Genomic DNA, 26,166 nt, shown 5'->3' with positions numbered 1-26,166 from the left:
AATGCGGTGTGATAGATGTAGCATGAGGTTATTGGGAGCTATTTTTAATGCCGGTACTTTAAAATAAACATTGGGTGCTCTTACTTACACTTGCACGGGATGTTAAAGTACACGGTGTTCAAAATAAACTACTCTGTAACATACACGCGGATGATTTCACCAGCGAAAATCTGGTAGATTGTATTTTGATAGTATGATGCACGCCAAAAGTCACGATCACCGTCGATCGTTATGGTGGGAAAGTTTGGAATATTGTTTGCACGAATATGGACCATAAAATTATTACCATAACGTCAGGGGCACCTAGAATGCAAACGTGCATCTCATCTGCAGCACAAACCACGATCAGTTAGCATCAATTTAGTCCTGAAATCACCGAAATTGAGTATTTCGTCCGTCGGACACTGCTGAGCAACTACACGAAGGTAGGTATGGACAGGTTCGTTTATTTGTACCTTAAGTTTATTTACGAATTAGCGACATTTTTGTGTACCTATGTTAAACCTGCAAAATCAATCTACTATCTCTCTACTTGCTCGCAACCGTTACACGCCGTTCACCGTCCGGTCAATCTATACGGTTATTACTTATACGCATTGTTACTTAATATTTGTTTGTCATTTTTCCTTTGAATTATGGTTACGTTACGAAAGAAATTTTTCCCTGGTAGTATTTTACACGTGCTGTGTGTTTTCGTTTTAGATTCTCCATTTAATTGTCGGCATTTTTTTTACCACGAGAGTGCTGCTTAATGTAGAGTCCTAATTTGTTCTCTTTTGGGACCAAGGTATTCTTTAGGGGATCAAAAGCTAACATACGGCTATCATTTGCTAAGAGACTATTGAAATGAATGAACATAAAAAAACCCAGAATACCTTTCACTACACAGCAGGAAACTAAAACAGGAGTGATCAAGTAGAGCGGAGCCATTTTTCAGCCACATCCATACATTAACACAACCGCTTGATACAGCACATTCGACTGGTTTTGATTTTCATAAATAGAGAAATTGATGGTCTAAAATCTGTCTCCTCAGCCAATTTTGCCCATTTAAAGTCGTTGCAATAATAAGTACGAAGATCTTGGCAAACAATAAAATCCTTCTAACCTCTAAAGGAGGTAAATGTAAAGAGTGGGAATGGAATTCATGAGTGTGAACGAGAAGTTTAAAATGAACGATGGTACGAGGAATCTTTATGCCTGCTCCAGCAGTGCTGCCCATTATCCTTGATTGTACGGACACGTGGGTCCATGCGCAAACCCTGTTCGATCCTAACGGAACTAGCATTCAGTCAGCAATAGTACGCCATTATCATTGGTTTGTATTGTGGTTCGAACCGAAATTTAGTTTTAATTTAACTCATAACACTAATACCACGTTGTCATTTTGGTGTCTAATACTTGTTCCAGATGGCTTCGCGGCGCACCGGGTCAAACAGAAAAAATAAACCCACCGATTGTTGCAGGATGATTCTTGTTCTGAGCTCGCTTCATTCCTTAACAGCTAGCAGAAAAACTATACAGTCGGTTTTGTACGTTTTATTATGAAAAAGAGAAAAGCGAAACATTCTTATTTACTAGAAACGATTCGCTCCAATACAGTGGTGGCGAAAACTGCGTAAGAAAATGTCGAACCAGCTGAAGGTGCTGATGGAATTCGAAAAGTGCTCGAAGCACGAGCGTTAGCAACTTAAGTTCAGCATACGTTTATTCCATTTACAATCGCTCTATTAACCTCAATTACAAGCTAACTAGGGATGAACAGATGTCAAATAAAGATGAAACTTAAAGAAAGATGCTACACTACACTAACCGGATCCTACAATACCCTTTCCAACGGATGCTGTGGGTAGTAGGGTGGCTGAAGTATTGTATACTTATGTTCGCTTCGCCCTGTATCATGCTTTCGGGCACAGCTTTTACTATGACGATTTGAAATAACGCACACCATGTACTTAATCAAAGAATAATCCTACCTCCAACAGAACAAGCTCAGTAGTGCTCTGCTTTTCGTGCTCTATTCAGGCTTCTTTTCCTCAGGATTGATTTGTTTTTGTTTTGTTCGTTGGTATTTTGATGGTTTGATTTCACACCAGCTTCATTCGTAGGTATATTGTATACTTTCATATATTTTATCGTGTGCTTGTGTAGAGCGAAGTGTATATGAAACGCAAAAACGCAAATGCGAAAACCAGAAACGTTGTATCCTTGGTTTACAAAAGGCGCAAAGTAACCTTTGAAAAAGACAGAATGCTGTCAAACTTCCAGTTTTGCAAAAATGTTTCGCACCTGGAATTGAGTGCGAACGTTAGTTGTTTGCGATTGTTTATAATATTTGTAAAAGATTTCGGCGAACACATTACTTCTCTGATGTTTGTTTACAGTTAAACGCGCATCCAACAACACTGATTGTGATTTCATTAGCATCGGTTCACAAATATTAAAGAGTACATGAAACGAACAAAAAAAAAATGACAACAAACTTAACATTTGCGCGTTTATTTGAACAGCTTAGCTTCCATAAAGCGCAAAGCAACCATTGCAAACGGTAAAATGCTGTCAGTTGGTCAGCCAACTGCCAAAATGTGCGCAAATTTGTTTTTCAGTCGGCGAGCGGATGGAAAATAGTTGTTTGTGGTGATGTAAAATGGTTGTTGATGAGATTTCGGTAAACAGATTACCTCTCTGCTGTGTTTTTTTTATAGTTAAACACTCAAATCAACATTGAATGCGCTTTCATTTAGATCGGCTCACGAATAGTAACGCCCACACGAAACGAAAAAAAATGACAGCAAAACTGTCATTTTCGCGTGTATTTTAAGTCTTTTGCACCTCGTGTAAACTAAGCATTTACGCTTCATGTAAACCTGGCTTTACATAACGCTTATTTTGGGGGTCGGCAAGCTTAAATCACGCATGAAGCTGTGGGTTCAAATATCGAGTCTGGCACCACCGGTGGACCACGGATCTTCGAATAGGTCACAGGAACTCCCCACTGATAGAGGTCAAATTCCACAAGGGATAAACGAAGAAGTAGAAATCGTTTTTGCGAAAACCATCTCAAACGCAGCAGCTATTTGATTATTTGTTTGTTTTCGATTGAAAGAAGATATTAATCAATGGTTGCTGGTAATTGATTTAAAATGATGTTAGGCTGTGCGATTCTTCATGCGCCATATAGAACTGTGGTATCTTCGATTGACATTAATGTGAATCTCACGCATTTACACTATTCTCCAAACAAAGAAGCACTGATTGCTGAGTCGTTTTTAACTTTTTTGACGAGTTTGCGTTTCGTGTAAACATCGCTTTTGTATTTTTACGGTGTTTTTCAAAAATTGTTTGCTTAAATGGAAAACTTACTTACAGCTACATTGATTTACACGGATTTAAATATTAATTCAGGTTCAGTTGTCATTAAAAAAAAACGCATGCAGACGATCTCTGCAAGAAAAACTCCCACACTTAAGACTTCCTAAATCAGACATTGCCGCCACCAGCGCCCGAACCCTTTGAATGATAATTGCCACCGTACGAAGACGACGACTGGTTGCCATACTGATTCCACGAGGACGCGGCAGCGGATGCATCGGCGCTGCCTCCGTTCGGGCCAAGTAAGTTATTCAGATTGGACTATCGGAGAAAAAGAGAAACGAGAAAGAGGGCGAAAATAGGAAAAAGATGAAAGAATGATTGAATGAGCGACGGAATGAGACGCGCATTTGCTGGTTATAAAATGCTATCGCGCAATCCAGAAAGTAATCGTTAAAAAATAGATTAATACGTTCGTACGTAGCTCTCTATAATTTACGTTGAAGTGAACAACACATGCCACAAGCGCACAATTTGTCAAGCCTAGACTCCCTTACGCGACGCGAAAAAGAAAATACCGTTAGTATGCAAGAATCAGGACGCTCCAAGGGAAAAAAAGGAAAGATTATTAATGATTGAATGATATTAATCGAACGTAAAACCACACTACTGCATTACCATTTAGTTTAGATAGAAAAAATAATCTAAATTATGAATTGGACAGGATTGATTTAAATGAAGAAGCACAACGTGATCCTTACCTTCCACTGTCACGGTGGACAAGAAGAAAGTTGGAGTCATGTTGGTCGGGAAGAAGTAACGAACTGTCCGTCTATGCCTATGTGCGAATGCTGACTCTCTTCATGAACAAACGGATCGAACGGAAGTAAGATGACGTTGAAGAGATGAGTAACTGACAATAATGATGGTGATGATGAAGATGACGATCATGGTGAGGTTCCAGATGTTGTTTGGATACTTTTTTTTAACGGGAATCTTTATGGTAGTGGGTGATCCGTCCCGTAGCGTGTTCTTAACTTTTTCTATATTCGCTAGTTTGCATTTGGTTCTATCTCTCGTTTTATGACTGTGTTGCCTTAATCCCTTCGATTGCACATTTGTAGTTAAATTTATGTTTCCTTTCTCTTTCAAATATTTAAGAAAAATAGAATTAGAAAGATTATGTGCTGCACTGTTCTGTGCATCGTCTAAAATCGAACTTGCAGATGCTGTAGTATTTATGATCGTAACACACTCGCTAGTAACATAAGTAACACTTTGTCATTTATCCTTTTACATCCATTCGCGCGAGGAAGAGGAAAAGAGGATTGCGCTCGGGTGATGCGTTCTTCTGCTCAGTCTGTCATTCAGAGTGCGGCCCGTGTGTTACACTATAGCTAGTGGGTCCCCGGAAAGGTAGGGGGACATGCACTTGGCATGCTAACGACTTCCTTCGGTGTCCTCTTTAATGATCCTAAATGTAACAGCGACATAGAATATGGACATTGTATTACACGCGCGGTTAGGCGACTAGCAAGAGGCGACATTTGCGGTGCGTTGATCGTGCTCGTGAGCGGTTTGGGCACACATTTTCGCAGTGTTTATCGAATTGGGGCTTAGATCCGTGAGCAAATATATCAATAAATTACGTTGCGGAATGATAGGCGAAATGTGTAACCAAACGTCAATCGATTCTCAATCGTGCAGAGGGTTTTATGCATATTTTGCGCGTCTTTGCGTCGTTCGATCACTTACCTGCCACCACATGTACCACGAGTCGTCGTTGCCGGACTTTGGATAGTTATTCCACTGTTGTGACTGGCCGCCCTGTGCATTCCACCCCGATCCGTTGTTGTATCCTGCAGGGAAAGGAATGAAAACAATATCGTATAATGGAGGCAACTGTGCTCGCTAAGCTTTATGTCGTTATTGTTTGATAATTATTTATATTGAAAACATAAAAAAAACATTTCAAATAACAATAATTTTACGTGGGAACTAAGTGACAGTACCCAACAAGAAAAACACATCAATGAACAGATAGCTTTGGAGGGATTATTGGAAAATACCGTATTTTATCGAGTATAGTGCGCACTTTTTTTCAAATAAAAGGTTTATGAAATACTATCTGCGCACTATATTCGGAAGTTACCCAAGCAGCAAGTAACCAAAACGAACTCCTCAATACTTTTGTTTTGGCTTAGGTGCGCACTATACTCGTATGCGCACTATACTCGATAAAATACGGTAGATGAAATTCTAATCAAACTTGCGCCATCTATGTGTGAGATACGGAACTTTAAAACGCGTGCGATAGAACGTATCACATACACAACAAATAAAAACACTTATCTGAGTGTTAAAACTAGTTAGCATTGTAACTATTTTTCAGCATATAATCCTAAGCCAATTTTACGTATATAATCAATAAATTTTAAAAATTATGTTATATTATGGAACTCACCTCGACGATCACGTCGACGCGGATCGTAGCGATTGTTAGCATGATCTTGCTGATGATATCCCCGATTGCCGTATCCACGATCGTTATAATATCTGCAAGCGTAGAAAGAAAGGAGAGCAATAAAATGATAAACATAAAACAATAAATCAACCAGTAAATCGTTCTCGATTCCTACCCTCCACTGTTGCGGTTCCACGAGTCGTAACGGTTGACCCCACTTCCTCCACCGTAATTACCGCCACGGTGGTGATGATCGTCCCGCCGCCCGTATCCATTACCACCTCCGCTGCGGTAGTCTCCGCCACGGTGGTGTCCATACTGCTGGTGGGAGCCGTCGTTCGACTTGTGTCCTCCGTAGCGATTATACCCGCCGGGTCCACCACCGTATCGATTCTTTCCATACTGCTGTTGCTGCTGCTGTGCTCCGCCCTGGCCGGGACGATTGTGGTTCCAACGCGACGTGTAGTTGTTGTTCGCGTTGGCGTTGTTGTTATGCTTCTGCCGATTCGACTGATTTGCACGGTTTCGTCGCGGCGGCAACAGCTTACGACCTTCTTCGTTCAGCTTTTTCAACGCCTCCTGCGCCTCTGCCTCCGGCAGCTCGGGGAACAGCAGCTCGGTGTACCAGTTTTGTACGCTTGATGGCACGAAAATGTTAGCTACAAAGATTGTTTGCGCAAGAAACGACAAAGTTATAACTAGTAATACTTTCCGATTGTATTTGCAGACTTACCCTTCATTGTGTTGAGGGTCGTGTCAGGTACTTCCTTCCCATACTTGGCTACCTTCTGCTCATACCGACGTTTGTACTCTTCGACGCTCGGAACTACTGCCACCGCACGGCGCGTCTTGAACCCACCAAATCCTTTCAATCGTCGCTTCTGCTCCGACGCAAAAACGTTCGTCTAAAATGGGATAAAAAAAATGCAATTTTATAACACCATCATAAGACTCATCTGTTCGAACATCTTACCTGATCGATGATAAAATTTCGCCGACGTTTGCAAGCAAGTTCTATCAACCTGGTCATGTTACGGGACAACTGATTGACGATCTTTTCCCACTGGGGCGTATTGGATGGTTCTCTAGGTTTGGCATCAACCTGAAACACAAACCATGCGTTTACGCGTGTTATATTGGTGAGACGTTTCGCTCAACACATACCTTCATGTTTTCCAGTAAACCATCCACACTCAGCAAGGTAAATGCATTAGCTGCATTTTCTTTGAGGTACTGAGTGACCCAATGTGTTTTGCCACTTCCCGGTAGTCCAATCATCATGATAAGCTAAAGTTGAGAATATAGAGTAAGAAACAAAAAAGGCTAAAATGGGTAGGAAACATCTACGCACCTCACAATCCTCCCTAGTCAGCGGGCTTTTCAGCCCTTCCAGGACTAGTTCGCTGTTTGCTTCAACTAAACAGTTTAGGAATTTGTATTCCGAGTCGAAGGGAACACCTTCGGTCACTGCTGGTTCTGTCATGGTGGTGTCTGCTTCCTGGCTCTCTTCTTCCGGCTTGGTTTCTTCGACCTTTTCATCTTCCTTTTTCTCCGTCGCATCTTCCACCTTATCTTCAACCTTGGTCTCTTCTTCTTTGGGGGCAGTCGTGCTGGGCTTTTCTTCTGTTTTCTTTTGTTCTGTGGACACCGGGAAACCTTCCGGAACTGTGCCAAAGTTTACTTTGAATGCAAGGTTCTTTGCATAAATGTGTGGAAACAGAGGCTTGCTGTCCAGGCTTTCCTTTGCGAACTGAAAAGCCTCTCCCTGGCGGACGCGGTTCACCGTAAACTCCATTCGGCACGGAGTTGAATCAAGGTCCAAGTACACGCCCACTACGTCGTTCTTGCCGTAAGCCACACCGTACTGCTCAAAGTTGCCACCGACCACTTTCTTCCCGGAGCTTGCGTAAGCGTATGAAAGATCAGACTCGCCGAGCTGCAATGCCCGCTCGACCGACGTCGACCATCCTATTCGGATCTCTGGGGTCGGAGTTTCGCCTTCCGGAATCAGCGGAGATCGAGTAGACGGTTGCAGTTCATCCCCTACCGATACTTCGTATAGCACTTTTCCACCGAGCACACCACGGGTTGCGCGAACTCCCGCCCATACCAATCCGAATATACCATCCGAAAGCGGTTTTGCGGACAGCAAATCCTTTTCGTCAATGGCAAGGTTCAGATCCGAATCATCTGTAAAGAAAATAAGCAGAATAGAATTCTCGTAACAGGTCTCGTAACATGTTGCTCACACGTAACCATGCCTACTTACACCAGCTCAAGGTAAATAGATTGCCGGCTTCCGGTGCCAACTGTGGTTCACTTTCTTCCGAAACAAACTCAACCATCGTATTTTGTGCCTGCTGTCCCGAAGGCTGCTTCTTTTCAGTCGTGTTGGACGATTCAACCTTCGCCTTTTCCTCCACAGTGGTTGGTGGGGTAGCTTTATTGTCAGCTTCACTTTCTACCTCCGGTTTGGGTTCTTCTTCGGTCTTGGCCGTACCTGCGTCATTGTTCGTTTCCAAATCCTGGCTAGCTGAAGCAGCTTCCTCCACGGGTGCAGCACTTTCGGCCAAATCTGTTTGTTGTGTATCTGGTTTTTCCTCAAAACTCGCATTATTTGGCTCGCTTCCCAATAGTTCCGATTCGGCGAGTGAATCGTTATCGTCAATATCCATAACCGGTCCATCGAGAAGATCAGACTGCTCTTCTTCCAACAGCGGGTCAAGTTCGGTTAAGGTTTTGGGTGGATGAGCGTCTTCCACAGGAGCAGCAACAGATGCATTCTCCTCGACGGGAACAGTCGGAGTAACCTCGGGTGTTACCTCAGCGGCCGTCAGCCGTTCCTCCGTCAAGACTGCTGCAGGCGGCTCCGGTTCCTCCTGTACCGATGCTAGGCACGGAACCTCACTCGTTAGCCGTTGCGGGGACGGGGATTTCGTCATTGAACGCGATCGACCCCGTTTACGCGCGCTACCCATTAACGATGCGTGTGGATTTTCCCCAGAATTGTTCGTGGGAGACGGCGACCGTGTCATCGATCGTCTAGTACTGCGACGTCGAACTGGAGTGTCCACTCTCTTGGCTAAAAAAGAAGTGATAAGATAAAACCAACATTAACTATTGGCAAACTTTCTATTGGATAAGGAAAATGAGAGTTTTCGAAAAGAAAATTTCGCTTAACCTTCATGCAACAATGAGTGTAGGTTCGTGCATAACATACTACAAAACAATCATTGAGTTCATTGCTCCAGCAAAAGCGTTGTTTACAACTTGTCCAACTTCGCTTCTTGGCGCGACGAAATTCGTACACGCTTGTTATCGTTGGTTGCCAACAAACATGCACACACTTTCATATCAACCGGTTCGATGACCGTCCGCGGGTCCTCAAATCGGTTAAAACCGTTTTGGTCTTCGAGGCACGCACACACGCACGAAGCATGGGACGCGCAAGCGGGAATCGTACCTACTTTTCAGGCGCTTTCTCTCTCTCTTTCTACCCTTCTTTCTACCAACTTTTTCCCTTCACAAACAAAATGGCGCGCTCTTCGCGGAACTCGTCGATTACACACCATAAAAACTACAAATTGCACCGCAATACTTGGTTTTATCGATGCACAAACGAATAAACTGATATGAATTCCACTCACTTGGCATTGAAAGATCCTCAATAGCCTGGTCTTGAGGTTGTGCCTGTAACTCAGTAGCCATTGCATTTTGCTGTTGCTGCTGCTGCTGCTGCTGCTGTTGCTGTTGGAGTAGTAAAAGCTGTTCCTGCTGCTGTTGGAAAAGCAGCTGCTGCTGCTGTTGTTGCAATTGTAGTTGCTGTTGAGCTTGCAACTGCTGTTGCTGTTGAAGCAAATATTGCTGTTGCACCTGAAGATGATGTTGATCACCCACTAGGGCGAGGTTGGAGGCGGCGTTGCTTTCGCGTTCTATTGCCTCCTTCAACCGATCGACTAGAACAGCCTTGACACCTTTCGTGTCGAGGTTTCTCGCCGCCAGCTCCGCCTTAAGCTCAGCCACCTTAAGTTTGGATATATCCATTGTTTTTTAGCAACGCACAATTGCTGGCTTGCTATTTTGAAGACACTGCCGAAAACCACCGCGCTGAAAACTGCCTGTAACTGTGTCACCAACACGCGACGCACTGAAAACTGACAACTAATCTCGATATTTCATCGAAAGCTAGCTGCACTTAAGGTATCTACAATGTAAGGTGTATTTTATTCACCTTGAGGTGGACAGAAATCAAAGATCGTCGAATCGTGCGAAACAAGTTTGAAAAAAACCATCTACCATGCGATATAAACGGAGTTGGACAGACTGTCAAAAGCATTGTCACACAAACCGACCAATCTTCGCGTGTTTCTCAACGTTCGCTGCGGAATTGTGTTACGTGCTACCGAGGAAGGCCGACGTAAATAATAGTGAATAATGGCTGATGCAATTCCGTGCGAAGAAAAGTTATCGAAAAAGTAAGGCTTTTACCAATCCGCCCAAGCGGCCTGCTCTACGAATTGCCCATCTTGGGGACGGTGTTGTGACTTCTGACACGGCGACCGGCGAATGGTGTATTTTGGTTGCGTGTCATGTGCTTTTCATGTGGACTGTGGCAGATTTGTATAAATAATAGTTCTATGCCAAAGTAATGATGTTGGCGCTCCGTACGATACAAAGAATTTCATGTATACACGCCCTAGTGCCATTTTCACCCCGGTCGCCAGTGTTTCGAACCGTATTCGCCACGTCTGACTCTGTAAGATGGAAATCGAAGCGGCAAAAAATGTATTGGTCATCTTCTCGATTGCTAGTTCTTAGAAACTACCCTTTGAATTGCGTAGTAAAGATGATACAATCGACACGTGTTTGCTTGTCTGTTTCAGTGAATTGAAGAGGCGTTTGAAGGCGGAGGCGAAGGAAAAGGAAAAACAGGAGAAGAAGGCACAACAGCCACCGCAGCCGGCCGATGCTTCCCGTAAGAAGGTTCCTGCCAAGGAAGATGAGGAGGAAATTTCTCCAAACGAGTACTTCAAGCTGCGGAGCGGTGCCGTGGCAGAGTTGAAGAAAGTGCCTGGATCGCATCCGTATCCGCACAAGTTCAACGTGACGATGTCGATTGGAGATTTCATTGAAAAGTACAACAACCTAAAGGAAGGCGAAACGTTGGCCGATGTGAACGTGAGCGTGGCGGGACGTGTACATGCGATTCGCGAATCCGGCGTCAAGCTTATATTCTTTGATCTGCGCGGCGAAGGCTTGAAGCTGCAGGTGATGGCAAATGCCAAGATGTACGAAAGCGAGCAGCTGTTTTTCGAAGATATGGCCAAGCTACGACGAGGCGATATTATCGGTGTTGCTGGTGTGCCCGGAAAGACGCAGAAAGGTGAACTGTCGGTAATGCCGAAACGGATTACCCTGCTGGCGCCTTGCTTGCATATGTTGCCGCACTTGCATTACGGGTTGAAGGACAAGGAGACCCGGTTCCGCCAGCGGTACCTCGATCTGATGTTAAACAACAATGTGAGAAGCATCTTCATAACTCGCGCAAAGATTATTAGCTACGTGCGACGGTTTTTCGATCAGCTCGGGTTCCTCGAGGTAGAAACGCCTATGATGAACATGATAGCGGGTGGTGCTACCGCTAAACCGTTTGTGACGCATCACAACGATTTGAATATGGATTTGTTTTTGCGCATTGCGCCGGAGCTGTATCTTAAGATGCTAACGGTAGGTGGGCTCGATCGCGTCTACGAGATTGGTCGTCAGTTCCGCAACGAGGGAATTGATCTGACGCACAACCCGGAGTTTACAACGTGCGAGTTCTATATGGCGTACGCGGATTACAATGACATTATTGACATCACTCAAAAGCTGCTCTCGGGCATGGTGTACGCGATCCACGGTTCGTACAAGATCAAGTACCATCCGGATGGTCCCGAGGGCAAGGAGTTTGAAATCGACTTTACGCCACCGTTCAAACGTGTCTCTATGATCAGCTCTCTGGAGGAAATTTTGAAGGTAAAATTCCCGGCGGCAGATAAGTTGCATACCCCTGAAGCTGCCAAGTTCTTGGATGCCCTGTGTGTGAAGCACGAGGTTGATTGCTCGCCACCGCGCACAGCGGCCCGTTTGCTCGATAAACTGGTCGGAGAGTTCCTGGAGGAAAACTGCATTAACCCGACATTCATTTGCGATCATCCGCAAATCATGAGCCCGCTGGCAAAGTATCATCGCAGCCTGACGGGACTTACCGAGCGTTTCGAGTTATTCGTCATGAAAAAGGAGGTTTGCAATGCGTACACCGAGTTGAACGATCCGGCCGTGCAGCGTGAGCGGTTCGAGCAGCAGGCGGCCGACAAAGCAGCCGGAGATGACGAGGCGCAGCTAGTGGATGAAAATTTCTGTACCGCGCTTGAGTACGGGCTTCCACCTACCGGCGGCTGGGGTATGGGCATCGATCGCTTAACGATGTTCCTTACGGATTCGAACAACATCAAGGAAGTACTGTTGTTCCCGGCCATGAAGCCGGACGATCCCAACCGAAATCGTCAAAATCCAGAGCAGGCTGCTGCTGCAGGCGATGAAGGAAATGCAAATTAAAAGAACGTGCTGTTGTCGCTTTTTTCACTCATTTCAATATATTCAGCCGATTTGCTTCAATAGCCGTACCATCCAAACAGTGCAGTTGTGTCTGATTTTCGACAGGACGATCGCATTTATATTTTCGCGTGTTTATGAAATCGAATACTTACTTATTTGGTAATTAAATTATTCAAACAATAGTTTTGCGTTACCATTGTATCATTCAATTGAAGTTGAATAAACACAATGATGGGCTACAATTTTTGACTACAATATGTTAATGAATGCATCGCTGTATAATAATCATTTAACGTTTGTGAACCGTTCAGATTTTTATTCTATATGGATACAAATGATTCGAATACATCAGATACATATTCTTCATGTTATGTTAGATACGGTCCTCGTTACCCAAAGTAACGTGGCGTAAATATTTCTTTTTCAGTGTTTGCAAAATGGATCAAATATTACAGAAATTCATTATCATTCTCGAGCATTATTGCTAATCAGAAATAAATTCAAATTTGAAGCGTTTGAATCAAGATTACTTAAGTGAAGCTAACCTGGTGTAAGCACAGCTTCATTGAACAACCTTATGCAACCTGAATCGACTGATGTCACTTTGACACTTAGAGACATTTTAAAATCGTGTAGAAAAAGAAGCGTGTAATTACGTAGTTGTGTGTGCATAGCTTTTATTTTTGGGTTGTACAGCTTTTAAGATAAATTTTTATTATCTGTGATAGTGTAATAGTATATTACAAGAAGAAGGCTCGATGCAGCAGCCAAATAACGTACAATCCATACCCACCGCAAAGGAAGCATCAGCAGCTACTCCAGCAACAATGGGACAGCCATCGAAAATATTTATCAATCCCAAGTTTGCAAAAGCGCATATTAATCCCATGTTTCTGGCCTCACATGGGACGCTTATGCGTGTGGATGCTGATCATCAAGTACAAAATCCGCCACAACAGGCGGCGATACATGTTAATCCTGCCTTTCTGCAGAAGCTACGGACTCAACAGGTAACAACAGCTGCTACAGTCACATCTGCGGCACCTCCGGCAATGGTTACATCAGCCAACTCATACCGAATTGCGGACCAAACTTCCGAGCCCGTGAGGAAACCTCCGCCGTTCTCTGGGTCGGTAAATCCCATCATCAAAAATACTCGAAGAAAACTTATTCGAGCAACAACTGCCAGCGGTGTGAAGGTTACTGCGATGCACAATCCAAACGATGCCAAACGAACCGTGATTGGCACGGCAAATAGCCAGCTTGCGCCGTTAGTAAAAATTGGGAAGAATAAACTCATTCGTAGCAGTGTCCCTTCAACCATCGGAATGGAGAATGTGAAGCCGAAGGTGCTACCGGAAAGGAAAAGTCTTCGTATCGATCGGAGGATCCCGTCAAGGTCACCCATGGAGAAACCTTCTTTCGTGAAGCGCTACGCCCTGTCGAGAATAAATGGCATCAATCCGATGAAGGTGGTTATTGCTGATCGAAAGTTGTTGAAATTGTATGTATTATCATCTACCGTTTTTCGCAAACCGTTATGTATGTGGTAACAAATGTTGATTTCCAATCTTACAGAAAGCGCAACAGCATGCCAGTAAAAAAAGTAGAAAAAGCTATTGCTAACAAAAGCACCGTCGCTTATGCGTCCAAAAACAAGCGACTAGTATTGGTCAATATCAACGGGGTGTTGTATCGGTCTTCTAACAACAAGCTACAGAAATCTCTCCCAGCCGTGAGCCAACCGGCGACTGCTTCTTCGTACAATCATCCGGCCAAAACCAAAGAACACTTCCTCATCATCCGTGGTACACGCTTCGCACTGGATCGGACGGGAATGAAATTACGGACCATTCGCGATGCCGCAGCGGCCCTGCATGCCCCGGAACCGCGCATGAATCGTATCGACATCGGCGGGCTAACGTACAAAGCACGCAAGGATGGAACGTTCATTCGGACTGACAATCATAAAACACGAACCCATCTCAGTACAGCCAAACAGCGAAGCATTCAGGTGCTGGCGAGCAAGTTAAAGAAGTGCAACGAACCGTGCCATATTTATCGTCGCCTGGGGAAATGCTTAGCGCACAATCGTGGCAAGTGTCCCAAGTTGCACGATCCCAAACACGTGAGCATCTGCCAGAAGTTTTTGCGCGGAGAATGCATCCTGGATGGGTGCCTTTTGTCGCACAATGTTTCCCTGGAAAAGATGCCCGTTTGTACGTTTTTCCTCGAGGGTCGCTGCATGCGTGATGTATGTCCGTACCTGCACAAAAAAGTGAGCGAGAAGGAGCGTATATGCGATGCTTTTTTGAATGGGTTTTGTGCATTGGCGGACAAGGTAATGGGTTTCATTGAAAATCTTCATAAAGTACATCTATTTCAGGCAGTTAACTAATTTTTTCTCTTATCCCGTTCGCTATTTCAACGAACGATTTTTTCGTTGTCAGTGTCCGAATCGACACATATTCCAATGTCCCGAGTTTGAGCGTAATGGAAAATGCGATCGCATAAAATGTCCCTACCCACACGGTCGGAAAGAGATGAAAAAGAAACCCGTAGCTGGGTCCAGCTCACCAGTAGCTGTGGAAACAACGGCGCATCCGGAGACCGTCACACTACCCGCATTGCCTGTGCGGTATTACCAGGACGATGGGACTTCGAGAACGTCGTCAAAGGTAAACCAGCCAGAAAAATCGGGTGAGTTGAGTGCTAGTGAAAGAATGCAGTTGAAGCGAATGCTTGGTGAAGTGGAAAAAATGAAACAACGACACGCTCACGAAGAAGTGGACCAGGTGCAGCTTGGAAGCGGAATCCAGGACGATGAGAAAAGCGTAAGTATAGAAGGTGAGCCAGATGATGATGGTGGCGATCGGAAAACAGGATGCGGTTGGCAAGCGGATGATGCAGTACCGGAGGATGAAAATGCCGGAGGCAGCGATGAGGAAGAAGATACACGGCCTCCAGTGTTGCGCCGCAAAGCACTCGGTACTCTGCCGTCGTTTATTCCTATCTGATCGCTGCCTCTGTATGTCGGGTCGTCGCATCGTTTGAAGATCGTTTGAAATTGAATGAAAAAATAATGAAAAGAGAAAAATAGCATATTGACGATGTTTAAAGAGTTTTTAGATAATAAAATAAACTGAGTTATACACTACTTGTGGCGAATTACATTTTCCTTGAAATTGTCTGCATCTGAAACATAAAAAGCTTAGCTACATCAACACCATCTTGAAACTTTAATTTGCCTCATCTTGGGTTGGTTAATATTAGAATCAACTAATTAAATGTATTAATTCACCTTTTAACCTAATAGAAAACTTATTGCACAGAATAGCTACACCGGAATGAAAAAATATTCATGCAGGATTGTATTTTTTTAAACGGTTTGTTTACAAAACTACTACACGTTGACGTTTGTCTCTTGACATTAGCCAATATGATGTAAACATTGGACGGCCTGTCGTGGTTCTTCCGTATCATCAGTCGATCAGATGCGTGTGGTCCAATAAGTGGAAAGAATATGATGTAATATAGACAAATCGCGAGTGTTTCAGTTCTTTTCCTTTCCGTGTAACCATGTCGCTGACATTGTTACGAACGCTGTGTCGTCACCAACCGCTGCTACAGCAGCGTCAGCCCGTGTCCTTCGTGAGCAGTTGCGCCGGGTTTGCGATACGATTCCAAAGTACCGGCTCCGGTGGGGGCACCTCGAAAGACGGAAGGTAAAGGTGTTAATTTTGAAAAGCCCGATTCGCTGCTGCTGCTAATGTTATCTATTTTTTTCGGCCTAGCAACGACAAACAGTCCACGAAGGAACGACTGGCGGTGAAATACAGTCGGGAAAATGTCAAGCGTAACGTACAGGGCTACGTCTTTTCACGGTTCTTCGACTACGTTAAGAACTATGATAAAGTGCTGGAGAAAAAGTTTCCCTCGGCGATGCACGTGTACCGCGTGTTTCTGGTCGGGGTGCGAGATTTCTTCAACGACATGAAAAAGCTAGTCAAGATCACCAAAATCGTCTACTCGCACGACAACGATCTTCGGTGCCTGACCCGGAAGGAAATCGAGCTGTACTACCAGATGCCACGGGACATGAAGAAAGTGGCACCGGTATTGCTCATATCGGCACTTCCTTTCGCAAACTATGTGATATTTCCTCTAGCGTAAGTATAATGATGCCCTGCCTATGTTGGCGAATTGGGAAAGTAATTTATCGATTTTGCTGTTGTAGCTATATGTATCCTCGCGTACTACTGACGTCACACTTCTGGTCGATTCAGCAGAAGGTCGAATTCGTTCAAATCGATTTACGAAACCGATTGGTATACAATAGACGCGTGTTTCGTTGCATGCAGTCGAAACTGGACGCACTGAAGAAAAATGATGATCCGTCGTACAAAAAGTTTAGGTACATCCTGGGTTTGCTCGGAAGCGGTCTTCACCCGACGGCCGAAGAAATACTGGACATTAAAGAAGTCTTCCAGCGACCACCATTTCATCTGAACAGTTTGGCCTCATCGCATCTGGTGGGTGAACACTTTGTTGATTACACTTGTTCGGTTTATCGCTAATATACCGGTTTTTCATCCCAATAGAAATATCTATGTCGGTTGCACGATGTTCGAGCGGGCATTTTACGACGGTTCCGTTTGAGCGAGCGTGCTTACATCGTGCATCACATGGACATGGCCATCAAGCGGGAGGGAGGAGTGCACAATATGCCGATAGAATCGCTTAAGCACGCCTGCTTCCTGAGGGGCCTGAATGCGACCAATCTGAGTGCTGAAAGTATGATAGAATGGTTACAGGAGTGGGTGAAAGTGTCGCTGGTCGTGAACGAGGACTCCATCAGTTTGCTGCTACATTTACCGATTTTGCTAACTTATAATCACCCCAACAATTGGATCTTGATCCACTGAGCGTTTCGAAGTATTCGATGAAATGTTTTGATGGCTTACTCGAAAGTTTAAAATCAGGCTCGAAAGCGAAAGCAGCTGTTCTAAGTTCTAATAACAAGAGCCAAATGATGTACCAAACCTTGATATCCTTGATACCTTGATAAAATATCAAAGATTTATAAAATTTACAGTGTGTTCACTATTTCCGTAGATAGGTACAGCTAGTGAGAAGGGTTTAAAACACATTTTACCACTTTTATTCGCCCGATGATTAAACGTCAATGAATACGACACACTGAACATGTAACAATTATCATATTTATCTACGGAAATATTTCACTCGCTGTGGGTGTATAAATCGTTTCTGATGGAACTGCCTCAAAAACCATACCTGTTAACATCTCCTTTGCTTCAAATAAGACTATTGTTAACGTGTTTTCATGACCTCTAGAAATGGTGTTTCGTTACACAAGGCAGCGGATATTTCCAATATATTAATGATCCAACTTATAATACTTTTCCAAATACACATATCCATGGTATGGATAGATTGCCGATATGCGCTAGGAACCTTTTTAATGCGATAAGCAGAATCCGAAAGAAAATTTAACGATGTCCAGATTTTTTTATAGATAGATAGATGATCCCACTGTGCAGATTGTAGGTAGATGTTGAGAGATGATGATGGGATACGCGGGAAAAATCTTGCCATCTCAAAAGAGGGGGCTGGGAAAGGAAGTGCCCATAACTTAGTACGAAAAGCGTTTACTATGAGAAAGAGAAAACTTTGCATGCGTGTGCGTTAGCGTGGTATGAAGAGTCCTTTCCAAATGCCATATGCGTGTGTAGTGGGAATCGTAGTAAATCTCCTAGACAATTAATCTCTAAAACAAAAACAGTTCGCTGGGATGCAGTAGTTTATTTGAACCCAGTAGTGAACCAAAGTTAAGTTTAAAGTATATTAGAATCCTTATAGGATAGAATTATAATGAAACACAACTTATTTAATTTTTAACTTATAAATGGACAAATTTCGAAGCATATCGCTTATCCTATTGGCGCTAAGAACCGTGACCAAGCTGTCATTTCTCCGCAGCAGGCATCGCTTTCTCGATGCTCTTGCGCTATCTCTCACCAGGATGAACTTTTCATTCGAGATTTTCCCAGAGCGGCAAACGAAAGGATGCGCCCCTTGCAATCCACTAGATACCCGTGATAGTACAACCAGCTTTCTGCACGCAACGAGTGGCCGTTCGGGCTCTGTTGTTTGCGAGATTAAACTCCACACCAAACGTTTCCCGTGGAGAACGAAAGGCGCGCGCGAGCGGAGGAGACTGAGAGAGAGCGAGCGAAACCCAATCGCGCCAACATCCCGTGACACATCCCGTTTGGGATATCTATTGCTCGCACGTTGCGGGTTTTTCGTGGAAAACTCGCGAGTCTCGCGGCCCTAGGTCTCGGGGCTCAGTCGCAATCGAGTGTTTGTGTCGCACGGAGTTCGTTGCGGTGAATCGTGGTGCGCGCACGTGGAACGTTTCGGGTACGCGGTTTGGTTTTTGCCAGGAGCTGCAGGCAAAAAAGTGTCAGTGGAAAAGCGGAGTTGACTGGGGAACGGGTTTGACCAGCCGTTGGTGATTGTTGCATCTACCTCCAGCTCCTATCCTTCCAGCTAGACGATACTAAGAGATGTTGTAGCGGAAAAGGACCGAATCAGCTCCAAATGTGACTTGGAAGAGGAAAAGCTTACCCATCCCTGGTCAATGTCTTTACCCTCCGCTGCGCCCGTGAGTGAGTGCAGATGTACGCGATGTGGAATCAAGTGTGAGGTGGAGCATCTCCGTACGGTAGGCTTTTTCTTCCTTCTCCCTCGCTGAAGGTACAACTAGAAATAGGCACGCGCCCGTTCTTTTCCCGCCCGAAATAGGCCCGCCATTATCATGTACCCCTGTCGCGCGCCTACAAACACGTCCTGGCTTGTGAATAACACCTGGGAAACACCGCGAGAAGGACCATTCAGTCTGCGGTATGGGGGGGGATTGTTTCTAACACTGAAAAGGCACACCTGGGAAGTGGATACCGCAATTGGCACGCATCGATGGAGAGCACCGTGTTGTTGGTGACCAACAAAAGTGATTTTAATCCCACCACGAAAGCGATTCCAAATCGGCGCTCAATGAACTAGGAAATTGCCCACTCCGACGGCATCCAGGGGACGCTGAAACACTCACACACACACACACACACACATAAACACACGAAACACTTTCATGCGCCCAGCTGATGGGATGTAGATCCTCCGCCGGATTGCCTACTGGCTACAAGGGAAATGGTTCTATTTTCATGGAAAACCGGAAGGGGCCACCGTTGCCACAACACCAACGCCCTTCTTCTAACTCCCTCTCGGGGTTTGTTTTGTTGATAGGTCACGCGATGTAGGTAATTTCTGGGTGTCGTTCCTGGCTCGGAGCGGGGGGTAAAAATAGTTTCATTCACTTTCGACCAACTGGTGGTGGTTTGGAACGTTTGGCACGGTGATGGAGTGTTGATGGCCGCTAGTACCCGAAGCGGGTGCCCGAAAAATGGTCGAATAATAGAATTACAGAGCGGAAACTAATTTAAATTGACCGGTCAGGCTGGCTTCCTGGGTGATAAAAGTGCAAACGAAGGAAAAACGGGCGCTCGCTGCAAGGATAAACAAGGATTGGGGGAAACAGGTTGAACGTCCCCTGATGGGACATTAATTCGATCAACGTATCGTCGTTTCCTGCCACGGGTGTCGGTTTCGTTGGGTTTGTTGAGTGGACGAAAATTTAATTTGGTATCGCTCACAACGCGCCTTCGTCGATGAGTGTCCCTACACCCTCAGACCCATATGTTTGCTCCCAAATCCAGATAGGAGCTAGCATTGTAAGTAATCCCGACGGCAAGGGCAAATAAAACCCCTGCGAAAGGAACGAATCAAAAGTGCATTCATTGGCAACGCTCCATGCGCGTTCCGATTGAACGATTTTGAGCCCAAATGGACACCTGCACACACACCTGGTCTCTCTCGCGCACACACACACGCGTCCAGAAGCCTCCCTCACCCCTCCTCCCCAACTCTTTCCGGGAAGCTGATGGGAAATGGTTCAATTTAGACTTTAATTAGACTCGATCGATCGGTGATGCCATGGAGAGTTCTTCATTGGTTTGGCTTTTTCTCAGGGAATCGCTTTTTATTTGAAGGCCAACCCCTGGGTGGAAAACGGAAGCAAACACAAAAACCTGCCGCCGTCATAAGGTCTGATGCCTTCGATGTCGTGGGGAGCAATTGCGAGCTCCCACCGAGTGGTACGACGATGTACATTCGATCGTAAAGTTGATCACAACCTGTACTAACCCTCCGTTCCCCGATGTCGAATCATATCGTAAAAATAGCAGCAAATTTGTTTGTTGATGGATAAAACAAAAATCAAGCTAAAAAGAGAGAGAGGGAGAGAGAGAGAGAGGAGAGACAGTTGGCCTAAAGGGAAGCAAAACGAACAAAGCCTAACGATTTTAGCTGTGCCAGTGTGTCTTTCCTTTTGCATCGGGAAACAGGATCCATCTACAATCAGCTGCGCGGGAGAGGTAAATAAGCGAACGCAACAGCTTACACTTGATTTTCCTCCTCACTTTGCACGACGTCCCCTATGTAAATATTGGTCCGGGACGGGATGGTCTAGCATCGGAAGAACCGAGTCAAGGCCAGCCAACGGCAATCTATTTACCTATTTGACGTTTGCAGTCAAGTACAGGTGCGCCTATGTGTTTTTCTGTACGTAGATGTGTGTATGTACGCGTGTGTTTGTGTGTATTTCAGGGTGGTTGGACCTGAGCCGTATCGTGTCGTTTATATTTCCGTTTGAATTTCCTGCCAGTGCATCTCGTGTGCATTTGATGCTGCGCTCGGGTGCAACATTGTGCACATTGCCTCTAGCATGAGCGTTGCGGTGTAGGCCTATTTTCCACCCCACTGGATCTAAGAGAAACTGTTCCCACATTTTACACCGGCCTCTCCAATTCGTTCGCTATTTGTTTTCCCATTCCAGCAAAAATGCCCTTGAAGCTAGTTTTTATTTTTTTAAATGAAAATCCATTGGCGTCCTGATAATGGCGTTCATTTTTTAGAAACACTGTAGGAAAATAATTCAAAACGGTTTGAACTTACTAACAATGTTGTCGCAAACCAGTTTACCAAGAAAAAAATGCTCCCAGAAAATGCCGAAAAGTGTACCAGCACCTGCTCCGTTAGCTGACATTTTCAGATTATTTCTCGCCCGTCGATTGCCGAAGGGTCAGCAAAAGTCACTCCATTAGCATCGGCACCGGTTTTGGAGATAAATTAGCGGAAGCGATCAGCCCTGGCAGTGTGTGGCCCGTTCCGGTGGTGGTAATGGTGAAGCGGAAGCGAAAATGATGCCCCGAGAATAAGCGTCACGATGAGATCGATGTTTATTTCTGCTATGGCCTTATAATTACCCAACGAAACCGCCACGGCGAGTTACTGGCAGGAAAATTAATTTTCGAACAATTGCGTTGGGTTTTAATTGTGCCAGCAATATATGGTTTTAATTGGGAAAATAGTTAACGAAGTAGGATATACAGAGAAGGAAATGGTGTGAAAGGCAGCAGCTTAACCGAGCATAGTGATGGAGTGAAGTAATATATTTCGTATCATATATTATTTTAATGATTGGTAAATTAAATTTCTTTTATCATACCCGTTAATTAACTTGCTCGGGAGCTTTCTATTTTAAGACTGTCCTACACGGAGCACAATCATATGCAAATTACGTGTTTCATTGCTATTTACCCGTAACAAACTTGTTCTGTTGCCCAAAGAAGAAAGAATTACCACCGTTAGACTATGACCTCCCCATCATATCAGCTATAAAAGGTTGTGTGCAGTAAAATCAGCCGAGCAAGTACATGATGTGAAAATATAATTAACAAAGTGAATAGTTCTATTTAATGCGTTCTGTGTACCATATAGTACTTGTAGTAAAGTACTTTTAGTAACTTAATTGGTTAAAGCTCCGGTTAAAATTATTAGATCAATTTATTGACCCTGTTTCCTTTGGTTTCCTTTGCCACTTATTCAAAAAGAATAGGAAGCTCGTCTAGATATGGTGGAGGCGCCTGGTTGTTTTGTGGTCTCTAATGGAGGCGCCTGGTGCTTCGTGGAAATGATCGAATTTGAACATTTAAACAATGATATCGAATCTTGATAACATTTTAATTGTAACAGAAATCCCTTCCAATGTCTATGCTTTATAGTTGTAAAATAATCTGTTTTCCTTATAAGACATTCCGAACAGCTCTAAAGGTCCGCTTTTAGCATTACCCAGTCGGGAACGGGAACAACATTCCTCACAAGAAAGCAGAAATCCGCAGCCAGTTGCCGTATGGGGCCGTTTGACCGTTTGCCATGCTTTTGCTGTGTCGCTTCAATGTTTATACCGTGCTTGAAATAAATGCGTCCATTTCATTGCTCGCAGGATGCGCACAACGAGAAACAAATGGCATCGCTATGTAGATGCGGTGATGCGACAACGGAAACAAAAATCCTCAGTTAAAAAAAAAAAACGGCAAATGTGTGCATGGAAAACATTCCAGGCGCACAAGCGCAATTGATGATCATCCCAGAGGAGATGGAGATAAATTTTAATGTACATTCGTCGAGTGGTTTTGCTTGGATGAATAAACACAGTGGATGCTTTGTTTTGTGAATTTAAAATGAATGCTTTTGACCCATGCTGGGGAGTGTTGGGAAAGAAAGCCAGAGACTGTAGTGGAAGTTGTAGTTTATGGTCGTTTATAAGGCTTATGGTAATATTTTCTATAGTACTACCGTTGCTTGATGCCGTGGGCTCCTCTGGTTTTCCTGATTTAAAGAAAAGCTGCGATTCCATTTTAAAATAACTCTGTCGCATTGGCGTAAAAGAATTTGTTAAAAATATGCAACCTGTTCCACAAGAAAAAGAAAACAAAGATAAACAATTCTGATGATTTTCATATTACTTTCTCTCTTTCTCTCCCTCTCTTTGTCTGTGTATACTTTCAGTGGCGCGAAAAGAAAAACTCGTTAACAATAACGCCGTGAAGTGAAGCTGAACAGAACGAAGCGTGTATATATTTGGCTGGCGGTATAAATTCAGTTGATTTTTCCTTCTCCCCAATCCTCCATGGCGCCTCGGTTCCCCTCAGAGTGGTCTTCCATGTGCGCACGGAACGTTTTCGCTTCCTTTCGGGTTTCAGTTTGAAAAGCGAGGAAAGTAAAATAAGAAAAAAAAAACCAAAATTTCATCGACAGCTTCCACCCCCTGGAGGGAAATCGAAAAATAAACCCGATCATCGACAATCCGTTCGAAGGAACGCGAACGATGGAGCAACGCGGACGGTGGCCACGGTGCGTCTCGGTCGGTCTGTCGCTTCGATCGAAATGAATCGGAAATCAAAACCAATCCTCTCCCGTTGTCATCCTCCGCCATTTCCCTCTCCCACCGAGTGTTTCCTCGTTCGTTGTTGACGCGAATCAGCGGGGCTGGGAACGGGACAGTTCGAGGGCCGTGAATTTATCTCGCGGTGTTGGCCACCCGCCAGCGAACAGATGGTCCAGTGAAACAAGCAAGTTTCAAATTTCCCTGTATTTTCCGCCCACCTCCAGGCGGTAAATGAAAATTGAAGACAAGATAAAAGCAAATATCCACTCTAAAATTACAGTTAGCCGTAACGATGGCATTAGATAGCAATAGCGAGAAGTGAGCGAGCGATGGGAGGGCGAAAGTGAGATGGACTGTGCTGACGCGTCAGGTTCCCCTTTACAGCGTAGAAATTTCCCCTTAACCGCTATGCTGTTGCTAAGGGAAACCAAATACCGTATGCGTAAAAATGTTTGCACCACCGTGTACCCCCATTTACCGTATGCGTAATAATGTTTGCACCATCGTAGTAAAATAGTTTCCGTTTTCTCTGGGCATACAAAAGGAAATGAAACGTTTTCGTGATTTTGGGGACAATTTCGAATCGAACATTGCATTTACTCTTGGGAAAGGTGGCAACGAGATGAAAATAACCAACGCAGAATAAAATTATTAATAAAACTACTTCCATAAGGTTGGGCCCTGTTACCGGGCCGTGTAACGGGGTCCTGTAAACGGGCCGTATTACCGGGCCCTGAAAACGGGCCGTGTTACCAGGCCATGTAACGGTGTCCTGTAAATTGGCCGGGTTACCTGGCTCTGTAAACGGGTCCTGTTGACGGGCCGTGTCACCGGGCCATGTAAATGGATTCTGCAACCGTGTCATGTAAACGGGTCCTGTAAATGGGTCCTGTAAACGGGCCCTGTAAATGGGTCCTGTAAACGGGCCCTGTAATCGAGTCCTGTAATTGGGTCCTGTAACCGGGACCTGTCATTGGGCAATGTAAACGGGTCCAGTAAATTAGTCGTGTTGCCGGGCCCTGTTACCGGGCCCTCTGTAAACGGGTCGTGTAACCGGGCCGTGTCACCGCGCCATGTAGCGTCCTGCAACCGTGTCCTGGAAACGGGCCGTGTTATCGTGCCATGTAAACGGGTCATGTAAACGGGTCCTGTAAACGGGTCCTATGAATGGGCAATGTAACCGGGCCCTGTAAACGGGCCCTGTTACCGGGCACTGTAACCGGGTCCTGTAACTGGGTCCTGTTACTGGGTCCTGTAACTGGGCCGTGTAACCGGGCCGTTTTACCTAGTCGCCTCTCAAATTACTGTTACACCATGCCATGAGCTTAGATAGCAATAGCATTGAAAGCGAGTGAAGGGAGCGCGAAAGTGAGATGCAGACAATTTCGACAATTTCTACCTTGAGCTTAGATAGCAATAGCGAAGATGCCGAGCGAAGCGAGCGCCAAAGTAAGATGCACAATTTCTACGCGTCGAAATTTCCCCTAAGCGTCGAAATTTCCCCTTAACCGCTGTGCTGTTGCTAAGGGAAACCAAATACCGTATGCGTGATAATGTTTGCACCACCGTGTATACCATACCGTATGCGTAATAATGTTTGCACCATCGTAGTAAAATAGTTCCCGTTTTCTCTGGGTATACAAAACGAAAAGAAACGTTTTCGTGATTTTGGGGACAATTTCGAATCGAACATTGCATCTACTCTTGGGAAAGGTGGTTCTTCAACGTGATGAAAATAACCAACGCAGAATAAAAATAACCAACGCAAAATAAAACTACATCCATAAGGTTGGGCCCAGTAAACGGGCCTTTTACCAGGCCCTGCAAACGGGCCACGTAAGCGGGTCCTGTTAACGGGTCGTGACACTGGGCTATGTAAACGGGTCCTGTAAATGGGCAATTTAACCGGGCTCTGTAAACGGGCCGTGTTACCGCCGTTTACCGAGCCCTGTAAACGGGCCGTGTTACCGGGCCATGTAAACGGGTCCTGTAAATTGTTCGTGTTACCGGGCCCTGTAACCGGAACCAGTCAACGGGCCGTGTTACCGGGCCCTGTAAACAGGCCGTGCTACCGGGCTCTGTAAACGAGCTGTGTTACTGGGCCCTGTAAAAGGGCCGTCTTACCGCCGTTTACCGGGCCCTGTAAATTGGCCGTGTTACAGGGCTCTGTAAACGGGCCGTGTTACCGGGCCCTGTAAACGGGCCGTGTTACCGGGCACTGTGACCGGGTCCAGTCAACGGGTCCTATAAACGGGTCCTGTAAACGGGCCCTGTAAACGTGCACTGTAACCTGGCCCTGTAAACAGGCCGTGTTACCGGGCCCTGTAAACGGGCCGTGTTACCAGGACCTGCCAACGGGCCCTGGAACCGGGACCTGTAACTGGGCCGTGTAACCGGGCCGTTTTACCTAGTCCACTCTAAA

At 44.9% G+C, this 26,166-nt stretch overlaps 4 protein-coding genes across 6 annotated transcripts; 3 read left to right on the top strand and 1 right to left on the bottom strand.

Annotated features, from left to right (window-relative positions):
- Window positions 1-3,272: 3,272 nt before the first annotated feature.
- On the bottom strand, window positions 3,273-9,905 carry LOC131282461 (heterogeneous nuclear ribonucleoprotein U-like protein 1). The gene is made up of 10 exons (XM_058311936.1): window positions 9,424-9,905; window positions 8,046-8,858; window positions 7,128-7,966; window positions 6,941-7,063; window positions 6,750-6,878; window positions 6,510-6,681; window positions 5,952-6,435; window positions 5,777-5,868; window positions 5,068-5,171; window positions 3,273-3,633 (listed from the first exon to the last, which is right to left on the bottom strand). The coding sequence occupies exons 1-10, from the start codon at window positions 9,818-9,820 to the stop codon at window positions 3,481-3,483; spliced, it is 3,306 nt and encodes a 1,101-aa protein (XP_058167919.1). The 5' UTR covers window positions 9,821-9,905; the 3' UTR covers window positions 3,273-3,480.
- A 294-nt stretch (window positions 9,906-10,199) lies between these two features.
- Window positions 10,200-12,618, top strand: LOC131283332 (lysine--tRNA ligase-like). 3 transcript variants are annotated; one of them, XM_058312774.1, is made up of 2 exons: window positions 10,200-10,552; window positions 10,660-12,618. In XM_058312774.1, the coding sequence occupies exons 1-2, from the start codon at window positions 10,425-10,427 to the stop codon at window positions 12,374-12,376; spliced, it is 1,845 nt and encodes a 614-aa protein (XP_058168757.1). In that variant the 5' UTR covers window positions 10,200-10,424; the 3' UTR covers window positions 12,377-12,618. The 3 variants fall into 3 exon arrangements, with proteins under 3 accessions (XP_058168757.1, XP_058168749.1, XP_058168765.1); XM_058312766.1 differs by having other exon boundaries at window positions 10,200-10,561; XM_058312782.1 differs by having other exon boundaries at window positions 10,211-10,251.
- Window positions 12,619-13,023: 405 nt separating this feature from the next.
- LOC131287657 (zinc finger CCCH domain-containing protein 3) lies at window positions 13,024-15,531 on the top strand. Its single transcript, XM_058316732.1, has 3 exons — window positions 13,024-13,880; window positions 13,955-14,717; window positions 14,827-15,531. The coding sequence occupies exons 1-3, from the start codon at window positions 13,135-13,137 to the stop codon at window positions 15,391-15,393; spliced, it is 2,076 nt and encodes a 691-aa protein (XP_058172715.1). The 5' UTR covers window positions 13,024-13,134; the 3' UTR covers window positions 15,394-15,531.
- A 326-nt stretch (window positions 15,532-15,857) lies between these two features.
- Window positions 15,858-17,812, top strand: LOC131288009 (LETM1 domain-containing protein 1). The gene is made up of 4 exons (XM_058317109.1): window positions 15,858-16,101; window positions 16,171-16,545; window positions 16,614-16,908; window positions 16,978-17,812. The coding sequence occupies exons 1-4, from the start codon at window positions 15,956-15,958 to the stop codon at window positions 17,299-17,301; spliced, it is 1,140 nt and encodes a 379-aa protein (XP_058173092.1). The 5' UTR covers window positions 15,858-15,955; the 3' UTR covers window positions 17,302-17,812.
- Window positions 17,813-26,166: the final 8,354 nt, after the last annotated feature.

Source organism: Anopheles ziemanni, chromosome 2 (assembly GCF_943734765.1).
Source record: "Anopheles ziemanni chromosome 2, idAnoZiCoDA_A2_x.2, whole genome shotgun sequence".
In the NCBI taxonomy this organism is placed as follows: domain Eukaryota; kingdom Metazoa; phylum Arthropoda; class Insecta; order Diptera; family Culicidae; genus Anopheles; species Anopheles ziemanni.
The sequence above is the reverse complement of the archived record's forward strand: the minus strand, read 5'-3'. Positions and strand labels throughout refer to the sequence as shown.